Source organism: Sarcophilus harrisii, chromosome 1 (genome assembly GCF_902635505.1).
Source record: "Sarcophilus harrisii chromosome 1, mSarHar1.11, whole genome shotgun sequence".
Classification (NCBI taxonomy): domain Eukaryota; kingdom Metazoa; phylum Chordata; class Mammalia; order Dasyuromorphia; family Dasyuridae; genus Sarcophilus; species Sarcophilus harrisii.
This window is the reverse complement of record NC_045426.1, coordinates 497,470,167-497,485,871: the sequence shown is the minus strand read 5'-3', so window position 1 is coordinate 497,485,871 and position 15,705 is coordinate 497,470,167. Positions and strand designations below refer to the sequence as shown.

General features: G+C 33.6%; 1 protein-coding gene across 5 annotated transcripts in view; it reads left to right on the top strand.

Annotated features, from left to right (window-relative positions):
• The window catches only part of LPIN2 (lipin 2), a 98,565-nt gene that overhangs the window by 26,211 nt on the left and 56,649 nt on the right, over nt 1-15,705 (top strand). For 4 of the 5 annotated variants that reach the window (XM_012541525.3, XM_031946587.1, XM_031946588.1 and 1 more), the window contains exon 2: nt 14,247-14,447. In XM_012541525.3, the coding sequence (XP_012396979.1) occupies nt 14,256-14,447 (192 nt within the window). In that variant the 5' untranslated portion in view covers nt 14,247-14,255. Of the gene's footprint in view, nt 1-12,911; nt 13,007-14,246; nt 14,448-15,705 lie in introns of those variants that run through there. The other variant, XM_031946589.1, reaches the window with a different exon arrangement.

The following is a 15,705-nucleotide window of genomic DNA, read 5'->3' as shown; positions in this document are numbered from 1 at the left end:
TAGTGATTTTTTGAATGACTTAAAGGGAAGTACAGGTGTTAATATAAAAGTTTTTACTTATAAGTTGTTTTTTAAAAAGTTATCGGTCTTTATAGTTTACAGACTATTTCCTTGTATGTCTCATATACACTGATCAATCTGACTCACATGCTTTCTAAATCTAGATAACTAACAAAACTCTCATTCTTCATTGTTTCATTATACATACACAGGTGAAAACATAATCACAGTTTTATCTAATCATCAAGTCTTGTGTAATTCAGCAATCAAAAAAGAGCCTAGATTTTGTGATTTTTAAGAAAAGTTTTGGAGGCAATTGGGGTTGAATGACTTGCCCAGGGTCATATAGCTAATAAGTGTCTGAGGTACACTTGAACTCAGGTGCTCCTGATTCCAGGGCTGGTGTTTTTCTACTTTTTCACCTAGCTGCCCTAAGAATCTAGATTTTTTATAAGACTTTTTCCCTTAAATATGATTTCAAGATAATATGATTCAAAATAATGAAGATGACACAGTGAAATGAAATATGAAAAGTCGCTTTTTTGAAACTGGAGAATTTTAAAATAAACCTGCACACCTTGTGCAATAATGAACCTCTTTTACTTTAGTGTCCAAGTAGTTTAATAATCAAATGAAAGTGTGCCTTTTGTACCTTTCAGTACCTGCCACTGCCTTGCACATAATAGGTGCTCAATCAGTATTTCTTGAAGAATCGTAGGAAATTATTAATGGAATCATAAAATGTTAGAGCTGGATATCTTATCCAGGGTTATAGAATTTCACTTAAAAGGCTGTTTATTCCAATACTCTCATTTTACAGATAACAAAACTGAGTCCAAAAGACAGTTTGGGGCTTTTCCAAAGTCACATGGATAGTAAGTGGCTAAGTTAGGATTTGAACCCATAGGCCTTGATTTCAAATTCAGCACTCTTTCCACCAGCTTCTTATCAGATGAAAGGTGGGGATATTCAATTGTTCATAATCAAAACTAGGTGATGAAAGTCCCCTATAGTCCAGGCCTTTCTCTCAATCATATTTTCATAGTCCTGTCAATTTGCTGTGGATAATGATGCTGACCCCTCACTCCCCACAAGGGAAGTCCTATTACTGTACTCCATTGATCAGCCATTGCCTTGCTTCCTAATCTCATCTCCTGCCTTCAGCACAAGACCTTTTTTTGCTCAGGTTCTGCACATCTTGTATCCCTAATATTAGACTGGATATTATGTTTTCTCTGTCTTCTGTCAAGCTAAGGTAAAAAAGAGCCACAATTCCCCAAATGCCTGGCTATCATTCAGAACATTTTCCCCCTGAGAGGTCCACAGGCCTGACTGCTCCTGGGGGGCATTTACAATTTTAAAACCTCACATTTTTTTCTCTATCACATTTTGTGAGGGGGCTTTTGGGAAGGGGGTAGTGACACTAAACTATATCTCTGAATTGTTTCTTAGTGGGTTCTCTTTATAATTAAACATTTAGGGACAGTTAGTTAAAGACTTGCTCTTGTGTTTATTGGGTATATACTCTTGGCAATAGAGATTATAGTTTAGAGTCATATCTTTTAAACTTTGCTGGTATCCTAATTCCAGGTCTTTCACTTGCCTTGGCCTGTTTATTTGTTTAGAATTGGTAGAAGCCAAGCTTGTACGGTTCTTCCTTGTATAAGTCAGCTTAGAATTAGTCTGCTGACATAAACTTTGCCCTTAACCCCAGTTAGTATTCTTGCTTGTAAGTATATTCTGTAGAGGGTAAAATGTCTGAGCAGTAGTGTGCAGGTATAATTGTGCCAGTTATTGGAAATGTCTTATCCTGTTTATTATTAGTCAGTACCATCCTCTTTATCTATAATAGTAATAATCTTTTCATTTATATTGTGCCCTGTCCTTTGACATCTGTTAGTGATCCTTTAATTTTTCATTTATATACAAACACTGTTGAGAGAAAATGATTCACTGAAATAAAATTTGAAATGTAAAATCTTAAGTTTTGTGATCAGGGACTTAAAAATAAAACATTTTTTTCTTTTTTATATAGGGGAAATGAGGAAAAGATATTTTTAAATCTTATATTCTTTACTTCTGATAACAGCTTTTCTTTTTCTTTACTTCTTAAAGCTTATGTTATAACATAAAATAGAAATGCTTTCTAAATATTCTGATTTTTGAAAATCCACTTGTGAAATCTCAGCTTTGCTGAAGAGTTAAAAAAAGAAAGCAATGGACCAATCTTATTTTTATAAGAGAAAATTTTTAATATATGCATAGATCAAGGACAGAATCTTATAGAACTCATTTTTATGAGTTTAACTTTAGCCCATATCTAAAGGAGGATAAATGTCTAAGAGAATATCAAAGAGGAAAAAATTTGCAGAAAACGGAAGCATCTGCTGTACTAATCCAAGGAGCAAGTGAAGCAAGAGCCTAGAATCTCTAGGTGGTTTTTGTTTTCTTTGAGCTTTATCAGAACTCTCTTTGAATTACAAGGAGCTCTCATAGTTGATGGGGTTATGAAAAATGTTAATCACTTTTATTTTTCTCATAATCCTATATGCCTGGCCCATAATAGGTACCTCATAAATGTCTATTGATTGATTACAGAATAAATGTTTTAGTTTAGCTAAAATAGCTGGTTAGAACAAATAATCTCTGCAAGGAAACTGGGCAGGAGAGGGACAGTTTAATGACAGGAAATACACATTTCACCTAAATTCTGTGTTTTTTTCCTTTGTCCTTGCCTTTTTTTCTTGCTCCTGGAAAAAATCTTCCAGAATACATCATAAATGACCCCAGTCTGAATATAATCAAATTAATAACAAGTTGCATGACAAAAATTTGCAAATCTTTCTCTTCTTCAAAGGGGAATTTGCAAACAGAAGCCATATTCTCTGATGTCAACATGAGCTCCACAGTCTGGATACAAATAACAAAGCATTGGAAATGACTGAGCTTGCTTGAAGTCAGAAAGGCAGGCCTGAGTCTGGCCTGTGAGACTTCTGACTGTGATCACAGGCAAATCCCTTAATTTCTTTAAACTTTAGTTCTCTATCTGTAAAATGGATATCTTAATACCTGTGACACTTCTCTTACAGGGTACTTGAGATTCTTTGAAAGAATAATATATGCAAAGTATATGTGCAATATGCTTAATATGTGTAAATAACTATAAAGCTCTACAACAGTGTCAGTTATTATTATCAAAAACATTAATATAGGCATAAGAGTTAGAGTGTCAGCCATACAGAAATTTTTACTGGTTTATATACACAGGAAGGCTGGTAAGTATATACTTTCTTTAAAAAAGGAAACTTCTGTACTATGGAATTTCATCTTCAGATTCCATTTAGTCTTTGACCTTTATCTTCTTTTGGATCCAGCAGATTCTCAGCATTGTTTTTCTCAAATGTCGTTCTTTATATAAAGCAAGATGAAAGCTGAGACTTAAGAATTTCTTTCCTTTAACTACTAATTCTTCAGCCTTGGTAGTTAAACAAAACTTTTGACTGTTATGCCCTTGTTAGCAATATTAATAAAGTGGAAGTGGAAACCTCTGTAATCTTCAGTGATCACACAGGTTATTTCTAAGTTGAATTTGTTGTAATTACTGATTTAAAAAATTTGAATGATCATCTGCTGTTTGGAGATTCAGGCAACTAAGGAAAAGTTTAACATTCCAATTTAGCTTATTTTTGTTGGGGAATTTAGTGATATTTAGGGGGAGGAGAGAGAATAAGTGAATATGTGTTTCCTGTTCCCACAGCCTTTCACAGTAATGTGAGGGTTGCCATCCTTTGTAGAGAATTGGTAGTCTTAAGAGATTTTCTTACCACGCTGGCTTTTGTTTCTTTTGCAGGATTGTCATGAGTTGCTATTTGTACTATCCATAAATAGGGAGGAAAGCTTTCACAAGTCAACCTGTTCTAAAGAATTTGTATCCTGTAATTTCTATGCCTTAGTAAATACCAATTGCTAAAATCGTTCACTGGTTTATTAAAAACTTGCTCAAAGTACATCATCTTTGTGTTGAAGGTATTTGATCCTGTAATATTTCCTAATAAGGAATATGATTCAAGAGTTCCTTATTAGTACCCTCGATTATATTAGGTATATTAGATATTCACTGCATAAGATAATTAGAAAATATACTTGATTGAGCTCATTAGTAAAATTTTAATCAGAAGAAGCTTGTCTTCCTTCCTTAAAATCCCAAACTAAGAAGTCAGTTTCCTTTTAGCTTGTTTTTGATATTGATAACGTCAACTCTGTGAGTACTACTTCTATAAAGAATACAATATTCTTCGCATTATATATATGTTCATGAGATGACATGACAAAAAAAGCCCCAAACAAACCCATTCACTGATGAGCCAATAATTATGAATCTCTTCAAACTTAGCTACACTGGTTATCGTCTTCAGCTATATTCAAAACTTTGTCACTGAGTGAGACCTAGTAAGAAAAACTGATGACATTGTCACATACTATCTATTCCTTATGAAAATCATTTTTTAAAGAAAAGAATACAGGCTATCTTCAATTATTTTCACTAGTTTTAGGCATAGATTAATTAAAGTATTTTTGTAATGTCAAGTCATGTTTCAATGGTGGCCATAGTCAAAAAAATTCATTAACAAGCTATTTACAGCTTCATCAGTAGAAATTAGACATAGTTTGTAACTGTGACTGTACTTGAAACAAAAAAGCACTTTATTAGAATCATAGAATCTCAGAGTTGAAAGTCATCTCAGATATAGTTTTATGTGTATCATGGCAGAAATCTTCATAGCATGGTTAACAAAGTATTGGTTTAGTTTTTGCTTGAAGACCTGCAGTTATGGGGAATTCAAAGTCCCTTTAAAAAGCAATTACACTTTGAAGAATTCTTCATGTGAGAAGGTTTTTCCTTATAACAACTGGAAAATCTGCCTCCTTGAAACTTCCACCCATTATTCTCCATTCTTTAAACAAGTCTAATCCTGTTTCCAAATCACAGAACTTCATACACTCAAAAGTATCATGTCCTACACGTGCATCTTTTCTTTTAGGAGGCTAAATATCCTGAACTCCTTCTAACTAGACTTTGTTTGGTATGGTTCCCATTCCTCCTACTATTTTGAATAGTTTTCTAGTCTTTGACATCCTTGCTAAAAATAGGGTGTCTGGAATGCATATAATACTCTGGATGTAGCAGAGTAAAATATAGAAGGACTATAATTTCTATAATCTGGTCACTCTGCTTATGGTAATGCAGCCTAAGATTAGAAAAGCCATCTTAAACTTACATTTAAGCCATTAAATTCTCATATGGATCTTGTAGTCAATTAAAAGCTCAAGATCTTTTTCATATGAACTATTATTTAGCCATAAAAAGTTGTTCTTGGAGGGAGAAAAAAAAGTACGCTGCAAAGAACAAAAGAAAACTTAGAAAAAAAGCACAGTAAAGCATGTAGCTTTGAAAATGATGGCTAGTAATTATTTCAGAGTTTGGATTTTTTAAAAGTAAACAAAACATAGATATAAATATTGAAGATACTAAAGACAGAGGCCTACAGTGCTCTACTACAAAGATTTCCTTTCACACCGAAAATTCATTCACTTGTCCTCTTCACTAAAGATATTTTGTCCGGTTCTGAATCCACGTAACTGTATTATTAAACAACATAGATCATTTTGTCTTATCCATAAACAATAAAAGGATTATGGAAGATAATCAAAGCTCTCCAAAATCTGACACCACCCAGATTTTCTGGCCATATCTCATAATACTCTGAAGTCATATCAAGTCAAGAAGCATTTGTTAAATGTCTACTACTTGCCATGGGTCTATCCTTTCTACAACTGCTCCTTCTGCTCTGAAAGTTCTCCTAGCCCCATTATCGGTAGTGATTTCCCTGCTTTGACTCCTGGAATCTCCTAATATACTTTTGGCACCTCTTTAATGCAGGTACCATGTATTACTTTGTATAATAATTATTTATAACAGCTACACCTAATTATCTGTTTGTGTAATTATAATAATTTTGTCATGTTTTGCTGCATGTAAACTGTAAATTCCATGAAGAACAGAAAATGTGTCTTCTCTAAATTTATATCTTCTCTTCCACTGAGCACAGTTCTCTGTATATTATGGGCTTTTATTAATTGTTTATTGAATTTATTTTGTTGAATTGAAGGATATTCTAAGTGACTTTGACTAATTTTTTGTTGCTATGGGCTCATTTTTGTGTGACCTGCCTTTGATGTCCCCATAATAACTTGTGGTAATTACCACTTCCCATTCTAAGTGCTCAGAAACTATCTTTGTAATTACTTGTTTTCAAATTTTTCCAGGCCCACGGACTCTTAGTTTATAATCGACCTTCTTTACTTTAAAAATTATAATATTTGTCCATCTCCAGATCTTTGGTACCTCTGTGGTTCTCCAAGATTTTTCATGGATTACTCACAACAGTTTAGCAGTCACAGTTATTGGGACTTTTAATGCCCTAGGATATAGCTTGAAAAGGGTTCTGGGCCTCTGGTGACCTGATCCAGATTGAATGAGGTTGACTAAATGTTCTGGTCTAAATGCTCTCTTATTATGTCTTAAGGCTCTCAATTTAACTAGTTTTGGATTTTTCTTCCCAGTGTGAAGCTCATTCCTGCTGATAGAGAAAAGACAGTAAAAATTGAATAATTCCATCTTTCTTCCTATTATCACACCATCTCTCCTAAACATTGGTTCTATTCTTTATTTCATTTGTTATTGTTATTATAAAAGAATAATGGCTGCCATGTGTATAACATTTCAAGACTTGCAAAGCACTTCGCCTATGTTCTTATTTGATCCTCTTAAGAACACTATGTATAAGGTACTAAAAGTATCATCCTAATTTTTCAGATAAAAAAGCTGAGGTTTATTAAATAGGTTAAATCACTTGTCCAGTGCCATCTGGTTAGTGTCAGAGGTTGGATCTGATACCAGGTAACTCCTGACTCCATATGTATCATTTTGTCCAGTATACGACACTGATTCTCCTAAATGCCCATTTGTACATGACAATCACATCTATTCTTTATCCTATGGAAACTTTAGGCACAATGTACTTTTAGTACATGCAGAGAGCAAAATAAGATTTAAATGGGTACATAAAGAGACTATAAACTATAGTGATTCTATAACTAAAAAAATTCAACAAAAATATAAGGAATATTTAACTACTTAATAAATTAGGGTTTTCTTAAGGCTAATTATTTATTTTAAATAATATAATTGGTCATTATTTCAGGTCACAAGTGAGCATGAGTAAATGAAAAAAATTTCTAAGATAAACATACATGTATATACACACATATATGGAGATATATACATATACGAGGATGTGTGAATATGTATGCGTCTATACATAGAACACACATGCACACACACATTTGGAGCAAATCCAAAATCCAAGTATATAAAAATTGATAAATTATGGATAAATCCTTTTATAAGTTGAATTTTTCAAATATATTTTTGGTGTTATCCTATTAACAACAATAACAATATTTTGATTCAAATACATCTTTCCAAAATTTCATCTATTTTAGGAATTAAAGAATGCCTATGTGTTTGTTTTTCTTTTGTCTTATGTTTCATAGAAATGTTTCAGGATCAGTCAATACTTAATATACTGATGCTCATAATCAATGCACAGGGCCTGGATCTGACTTGTTTTGATTGGGCTGCCTACTAAATACACATTACTAATACCTTTTCTCATCATAAGTTGCAAATATAACTCTAATCAATATTATTATTATTATTCTTTGCCAAGCTTTTGTATTGAATTTTTAGCTTTATTGAAATAGTTAATAGTGTAAAAGCATCATATTCAAAGTAGAAGACATTTGCATAGTATCTTTGAAATTTCTCCTCCTCCTTCCTTTCTTCTTCATCTTCCTTTCTCTTTCTTCTTTCCAATCATTCCATTTTTTTTTAGCTTATTTTCCTTATCTGGAAGAGGTAATGATGATTAAGAGGATGATGGAGTTGTTTAAGGAAAAACTGAAGTCAAAGAGAACAAATCAGAAAGTCTTTCAGTAGTTGAGATGAGAAGTAATGATCTATATTAGGCTGATGGTTGTGTAGGTGAAGAGAAAAAGTGTTTTTGAGATAAAATGAATATTAAGCAAAAAATTGGATCTGTGGGGTGGATTATGAAGTCAAAGATGATTCCAGATTTGTGGACCTTAGTGCCCTCAACCACAATAGGGAAGTTTAAAAGAGGGGTGGATTTGATGGAAAGGATGATTCAGGCTGTTTGGGACCTGGTGAGTTTTTGAAGTCTCAGATCTATCAAGAGGGCCAAATAGACTCTTCACTAGTTGGAGAATTAGGAAACAACTATATGAGATTGAATTGAATTGTCAGAAAGTGATGAGACTATCAAATGAAAGATAAGGTTCAGTATACCTGTGGTTGGGGGTATGATATGGATTGTAATCCAGCTAAGGAGACTATAAAGAGTAGTCAGACAAGTAAAAAAAAAAAATATTCCAGAGAGAGAAAAGTCAAGAAAACCAAATAAAATATAAAGGAGTAGGTGGTACTCAATGATGCCAAATTCTCCAGTGGTTAAAGAAAAAGAATAAGGACCAAGGAGAGGCAGATTATGCATTAAGACAACATTGGTTACTTTGGAAAGTATAGCTAGGGTTAAATGATGAGGTAGAAAGCAGGTTTCAGAAGGTTTAAAAGAAAAGAAGTGGATGCACTAAGTATAAATGATTTTTTTCAAGGAATTTGACTGAAAAAAGAGGAGAGAATCATAGGATCTAGAAAAGGGTGTTTTAAATTTTTAATTTATTTTATTTAAATAATTTATATTTTATTTACATAAATAAATTAAATTTAAAAATAATTTTAAAAATAATGGAGAAACTTACCTATTTGTAAGCAGTAGGAGCCAGGGTATGAGAAGAGATTGAAGGTTAGAGAGAAGGGGTTAACAGTGAAAGCAGTCTGTTTTGTGACCCTTAATGCTTCTAAGACTATAAGATTGATAATATCACGTGTCAATAGACAAGGAAATTTCCTCATTGGGAGGGCATTCTCTATAACTAAAGAATTCTCAAATCTAGCCAAAAAAATAGAAGATATTATGTGAGAAGTTAAGGATAGATATATGAGATGGCCCTGCTTTCAAGGAGCTGATAGAATAGAAAAAGGAATGACAGTGTTTGATAAATGATTTACAGCCAACTTTGGAGGACCAGGAGAAAATGTATGACAACACACTTTTAAATTTAATTTTTACTATTAGTATTTTTGCTATCACTTTCTTAAGGCTAGATGATCAATGAAACTATAAATCAGGCCTGGTTTGCAGTTTAATTTCTGAGGTGTCAATGCTCATGCTAAATTAAGCAATAAATTTCCTCCTACAGATTTAAGTGGGCTCCAGTAGGTCCCTAAAAGACACAGGTATCTAACTAATAACACAAGTTAGACTATGATTGTATGCATCAGACATCACAACAAGAAACAATTATAATATAGTGGGAAGAATACTAGACTTGGAAGTTAGAAAGCCTGGTTTTGAATCATGACATTGGCATTTACTAGCTCCACAACCATGGACAAGTTATTTAACTTTCTTGAACAGCCTCAGTTTCCTGATTTTTTAAAATGGCTTTTTTGTGTGTGTGTTAGCTTTGGATATGAAAAGTTCAAGGAGAAGAGGTGGACTTTCATAGAAAGATCAAGGAAACATCATAGAGTAATGAATATAGAAATATATTTAGAAGAATTGCACATGTTTAACCTATATTGGATTGCTTGCTGTCTTGAGGAGAGGGAAGAGAGGAGAGAAGAAGAAAAATTTGGAACATAAGATTTTGCAAAGGTGAAATGTTGGAAACTATTTTTGCATATATCTGGAAAAATAAAATACAATTAAAAATTACAAAAAAAATTTCATGCTAAAAAAAAAAAAAAAAAAAAAAAAAAAAAGAGCATCATGGAGCACCCGAACTGGTCCTATTAGGGAAAAGGTTCTCCTATTCCTGCTTCAGATAGTATTTTTTTGATATTTTTACTTCAGGGAAAGATTGTTTTATTTCCTGCTGTCAATATCAATACTATCTCATATTTGGCATTCTAGTGAAATCTATGGATCCCTTCTCAGAATTTTTAAAAAATTCATCTTTGAAGGAAATGGTTAGTGAAAATAAAGGTATACTTTTCTCTTCCCCTGAAATCTTTTCACAGACCTCTTAGAATTAGATTTACTCCATGTTAAGAATTTCTGTCCTATATGAAATCCTTTTTGATCCTGCTTCTAATTACTACTATACTCTCTACCAAAATTCTCTTGTATTTATGTTAGATAAATTATAGCTTTTATTTCTCATTAGATTCTTGAGGGCATTTTTGTTTGAATCTCCATTGCTTAGCACAGTTCATGGAATTTGCTAACCAGTCAATAAATGTTTGTTAATTGATTCATAATGCACATCTTGTCTCCATTTAATGACACCTATTACATGTAAAAATTGAAATCTTTTGACTCCTTGTTCAGTGTTTTCCCCACTGTACCTTACTACCTGTAGCAGTGCTTTTTCTCTAAGCATTAGAGATCTTAATTAAATACTTCATAGACATGGGGTGTTGTTCTTGTAGTCCTAGATATGTCTGTTGAGTAAATAATTATGATGTAATTTCTGCTCAAAATAGGGCCTCCTCCAAAGGTTGATTACATGCTTTTCCCTCAAATACGCCCAAGTGCAAAGCTCTTCCTTTTGCCTTGTTTGTACTTTAACAGAGTTGCTGTTTTTCATTATCACAGGATAGTACATCTCCCTGTGTGTCTGTCATTACTTTTGTTATTTCAGTGTTCATCATATAAACAGAATTCTTCATGCTTACTAATCAAAGGCCAGTAATTTGACAGCCTGTATTTTTCTATATTTAGAAATCAACATTAACACAATAGTTTTTTCTTACACAGACAGCATATCACTTAACCATGGTAATTAAAAACATCTTGAGTGAATATAAATGTTCTTAATTAGGGACCTAATGTTCCATTTTCACTGATGTCTTCTCTCCCAAAGCTTATATATTTTAACTTTAAAAAAAAGTAAATTTACAGTGTTAAAAATTCATTAATAATTGAGCTGCTTAACCTGACAGTTGAGAAAACTGAGTCCCTGAGAGGTGACAGCATATGCCTGTACTTACCTTGCTAATTGGTGGCAAAACTGGAACAAAGTTGTAGCATCTAGGTCTCCTGATTCCAAATTTGATGGAATTTTTTATATTATACTATAATGCTTTCATATAACAGTTATGGATATAGTTGTGCTTTCCTGTATAAAATAAAAGGACTATTTCCTTTCTTTTTTTTTTTCTATTGTATTCCCAAAGCATTTAATATATGCTTATTGATTGCTGCTGGATTAATTGGTATATGGAATTAGAAGAATAGATTTCGGATCATATTGACGTAGGGAATGACTTCTAATAAAACAAGTTAGTACCTTCGCTACCAACATATGGTCTTAGAAAGATGCGTAGATCCCTGAGAAGCTCAGTGCTTTACCCTGAGTCAGATAATCAAAAAGTGTCACAGAGAGGAATTGAACCCACATCTTGGCTTCAAAGCCAGCTTTCTATCCAATTCATCCTATTGCCTATTTGTTTCACTAGATTTACTTTTTCCATTTCCCAAGCAAGAAAAACTATTAGAAGTAGATAACAAGTATGTTTATCTCTTATAAATATCAGAATGCTGTTTTTAAAATGTTATCATTTATCAAATATCAACTAAAACTTGGATTATTTGGTAACTGCCTAATTAATAAAAGTCTGCTGAGCAACAAACAGATCATGACATTACCTACAGAAAATAACAATTTCAAAAGGCTTTTTCTTTCAAAATGGTGTAATGGGAAAACAATGGATTTGGACTTAGGACATTTCAAATCTCGCATCTTTCACTAGCCATGAACTTGGGAAAGTAAGAGTTTCTTTGGGCGTGAGTTTCCCTCCTTTGTGAAATGAAAAAAAAATTTGACTAAGATGACTTCTGAAACTTCTCTTCTGAGCCTGAGCTTCTGAAATATAGGCTTTAAGTGTGAATTAATTTACACTGGACATCTTGCTTTTTTTTTTTTTTTAAATTTTCAGAAACTATTTCAAGGTTTAGAGTTGATTATTGTAATCCAGACACAAAAGCATTAATTGCTTTTAATGAACTTTTTTTTTACTCTGTTGCAAAGTGTAACTTAATGAAAGTTAAACTTGTCAAATTAATTCTTTTTTTGAATTAATCTGTGGCGTATATAAAAGTTGAATTCTCCCTACAAATTAGACTGGAAACTTCCTAAGGCATGTACTTTATTTTATCTAATCTTTGCATCTCACTGGTCATTTAGTATATTATTCTGTTGTACAGTTGTCTTTTAGTTAATGTTTGTTGAATTTATTGCTCTTGAATAAAAATCTATCTTATGCTACAGAACTCTTAATATCAATCATTTCTTCTAAGTAATGTCATTAGAGTAGCAAGTAGCAAGAAACTGAGGGTTTTTTGCTCATTTTTCCACAGTTTCTGGCTGGTGTTCTGACTATGTGTTAGTTTTCCATATCTGCAAATACTTTGTAATAATCTTTATCAGCTTAAAGCTACTCCCAATTCTTTTTTCCCCCTGTGACTCTAAAATCTAAATTTTAGATCTAAAGTTTTAATTGTTTAAGATCTAAAAGAACTAAACAGGTTATTTTAACATCTTATTTTAAAGATCCTTGGCATGCAGAGAGATTATTTTTGAGAGTTAGAGATTTTAAAGCATTGAGACCCCCCACTTTTGCCTGAAGGTTAACAGGCCCTAGCTACAATCATGTCACAATGACTATGAGAAAGGCAGTAAGTCACTCATTGATGGGGAGGGTAAGGGGAAGAGGAGTCAGTGTTCATGCATTAAAGCTGATCATTCCTGGCAGGAACAATGGGGCCTATTTTAAAGATTGAGGAATTCATTAGAGGTGGGAGCAAGGAAACTTTAGCCAAATTAAGGTTTTTTTCCCCAATTTTTTCTCACAGCTCTTCTGGAGGCAGTCCACTTTAGCTAATCTCTGGAGACTTTTATCACATCTAAACTTCAGAAATTTCTTTGAGACCTTTCTGTAGATATTTAGGGTATTTGGGTTATGATTTCAAGAGAGAGAAAATGTTGTATTTTGAAATAACATTAAATATCTTCTCTTAAGGAAGGTGATAAGAATGAAAGCATGTGTTAATTTCATTTAGTTTACGAAATACAACTATATATCATTCCTGGAAGAATTAATTTCATTCCAAAGCTGTTTGTCAGTTTGTTGTTTTGGAATTCAGAATGGTTTTCCCATAGAAACAATATAAAAATGTTTATACTTTTATAAAGAGCAGTTAGGTTCCTAAGTTAGCTGGTAAAAGACTTTAAAACCATAATGTCACTAAATTACATTATGTTCTCTCATATTAGACTTTACTATGGAATCTAACAACCATGTATAATGTTGTTTCTATGGGAAAACTTATTCCAAGTTCTATTTTAGGACTCTGGGCTGTGGAGAAAGGATGCTTCTTTCTTCTCTCTCCAGTATTAGCCACAGTAATGAAAGTGGGGTTTCCAGAGGCCTGAGGTAGCAGGGAAGGGGGTCCAAACAAGAGGAGGCATAGAAGGTGGGGAGGGAGGGAATTTTTCTGGGGTCAGTTGGTGAGAATGAGGGATCTAGGACTTCAGGCCAGGCAGTCAAAGCCATATGGAGGGAATCACAGTCTTCAGGTGGTGGTCGTTAAGGGCTGGGAGAGCGGGTCTAGATCTTTGGCACATGGTAGTAGCTGGGTATTATTTACCTGGGACTTGAGTGGCAATTATTGTGAGGGTCCTTCAGTGGTGGTATGAGTATTCTAATATTCATCTTATAATAGGTGTAGATTTATGGGTCTTGGCTATTGAGAAATAGGCATTTGCCAACGACCAAGAAAGGAAAAAGAAAGGAGGGGAAAATACCCACCTGCAGCTTTGTGAGGGAGAAAAGATGTAATGGAAGAGGAGAAAGGTGTTACAGAGGTAGCCAATCCTAAGGAAAGCTTGTCAGTCAGCATTCCAAGTTAGGGGATCTTGTAAAAATTTCACAAAGCATAAAAAAATCTTGCTACTTGGAATGGCATCTTGATGCAAATGGATCACATCTATGATTTTTTATCATTTAATTTCTATTTTTTCTTTTTTTTTTTTAGTCTCAAACCATGAATTATGTGGGGCAGCTGGCGGGGCAAGTCATTGTTACTGTGAAGGAGCTCTACAAGGGCATTAATCAAGCCACACTCTCTGGATGCATTGATGTTATTGTGGTCCGGCAGCAGGATGGCACCTATCAGTGTTCTCCTTTTCATGTTCGGTTTGGGAAACTTGGAGTCCTCAGATCAAAGGAAAAAGTGGTAAGTATCACTACTAGTAGTCTATTTTTGAAGGGGACTAATTATCAATCAGTTACCAAGTATTTATTGTCTTTTAGATCCCCCCCCCACCCCAAGTCAAATTAATGACAGTGGTGTGAATAAGCAAACTTGACATTAAAGTTTTGAGGGGCTACAAAGTGCTTGTTTATATGCCTTGTCTCATTTGGTCCTATCCATGTGACCCTGTGGAAAATCACTTCACCTTGGTTCCCTCAGTTTCCTCATCTGTAAAATGAACTGGAGAAGGAAATAGCAAACCACTCTAGTATCTTTGCCAAGAAAATCGCAGTTGGGATCATGAAGAGTCAGATGCGTGACTGAAAGTTAAATCAGCTTACAGGTGTTGCAAGTGTGATTAAACCCACTAATCTATTGTCTCCAAGATTAGTACATTGTCTCATTAAAATGTCTTCATTCATAAAAAGTAATACTTAAAAGTGACTTTCATTGTGTTCTTCAGTATGAGATGTCCTAGGTGACAAATTGCTTTGCCATCATTTGGCTCCAACTCTGCTTTTTCCTCATCCATGTCCTTCCTTGTCATGAAACAAGCCACAAATGGAAAAGTTTATCTTGAACATGGCTCATTGCTTCACCTGATGAAGATGAATTACAATTCTTAACTTTGGAGTTTGGAAAGTTCATAGCATCATTAGTCTTTCTGAGGCACTCATTTATTCAGCATAAATGTTTGAAGGTGTAAGATTAACACATTTTCTCTAGTTTTCATACTTTTATCATCTTTACTAAAAGTTTGTAGGAAACTTTTTTTTGAGATTCTGAACTTCTCCCTTCCCTCCACCATAACATGGGCTACAAAAGTGGTTCTACTATTAAACCTGAAATTGTGTTTTGGAAGAACTACTACATAAGTTTGCAATATATTTTCTTTCAAAGTATGTGTGGGTGTGAGAGGATACATCTGTTTTATGCCTTTAAGCTGAAAATTCCCCCAACCTTGTTAAAACATATTATACTTTGAAGGAAGCAGAGAAGGGAGGAATTACTGGCTTCACAAAACAAGTCATTCATTTTTTTCAGACAAATATGATTTTATTTCATGGTGGTGGCGTAACAAGTTAAGTTTCAATTTAATTCCCCTTCCATTTTCTGGAGGCAGCAGGATTAATGTGGTTTGGCTTCTGTTCACTGCTATGTTAAACTAAAGGGTTAGCCATTGGAAATCAAAAGCAGTGTTACTTTACTTGCTGACTGAAAAACTTTGTTGTTGGTTTGT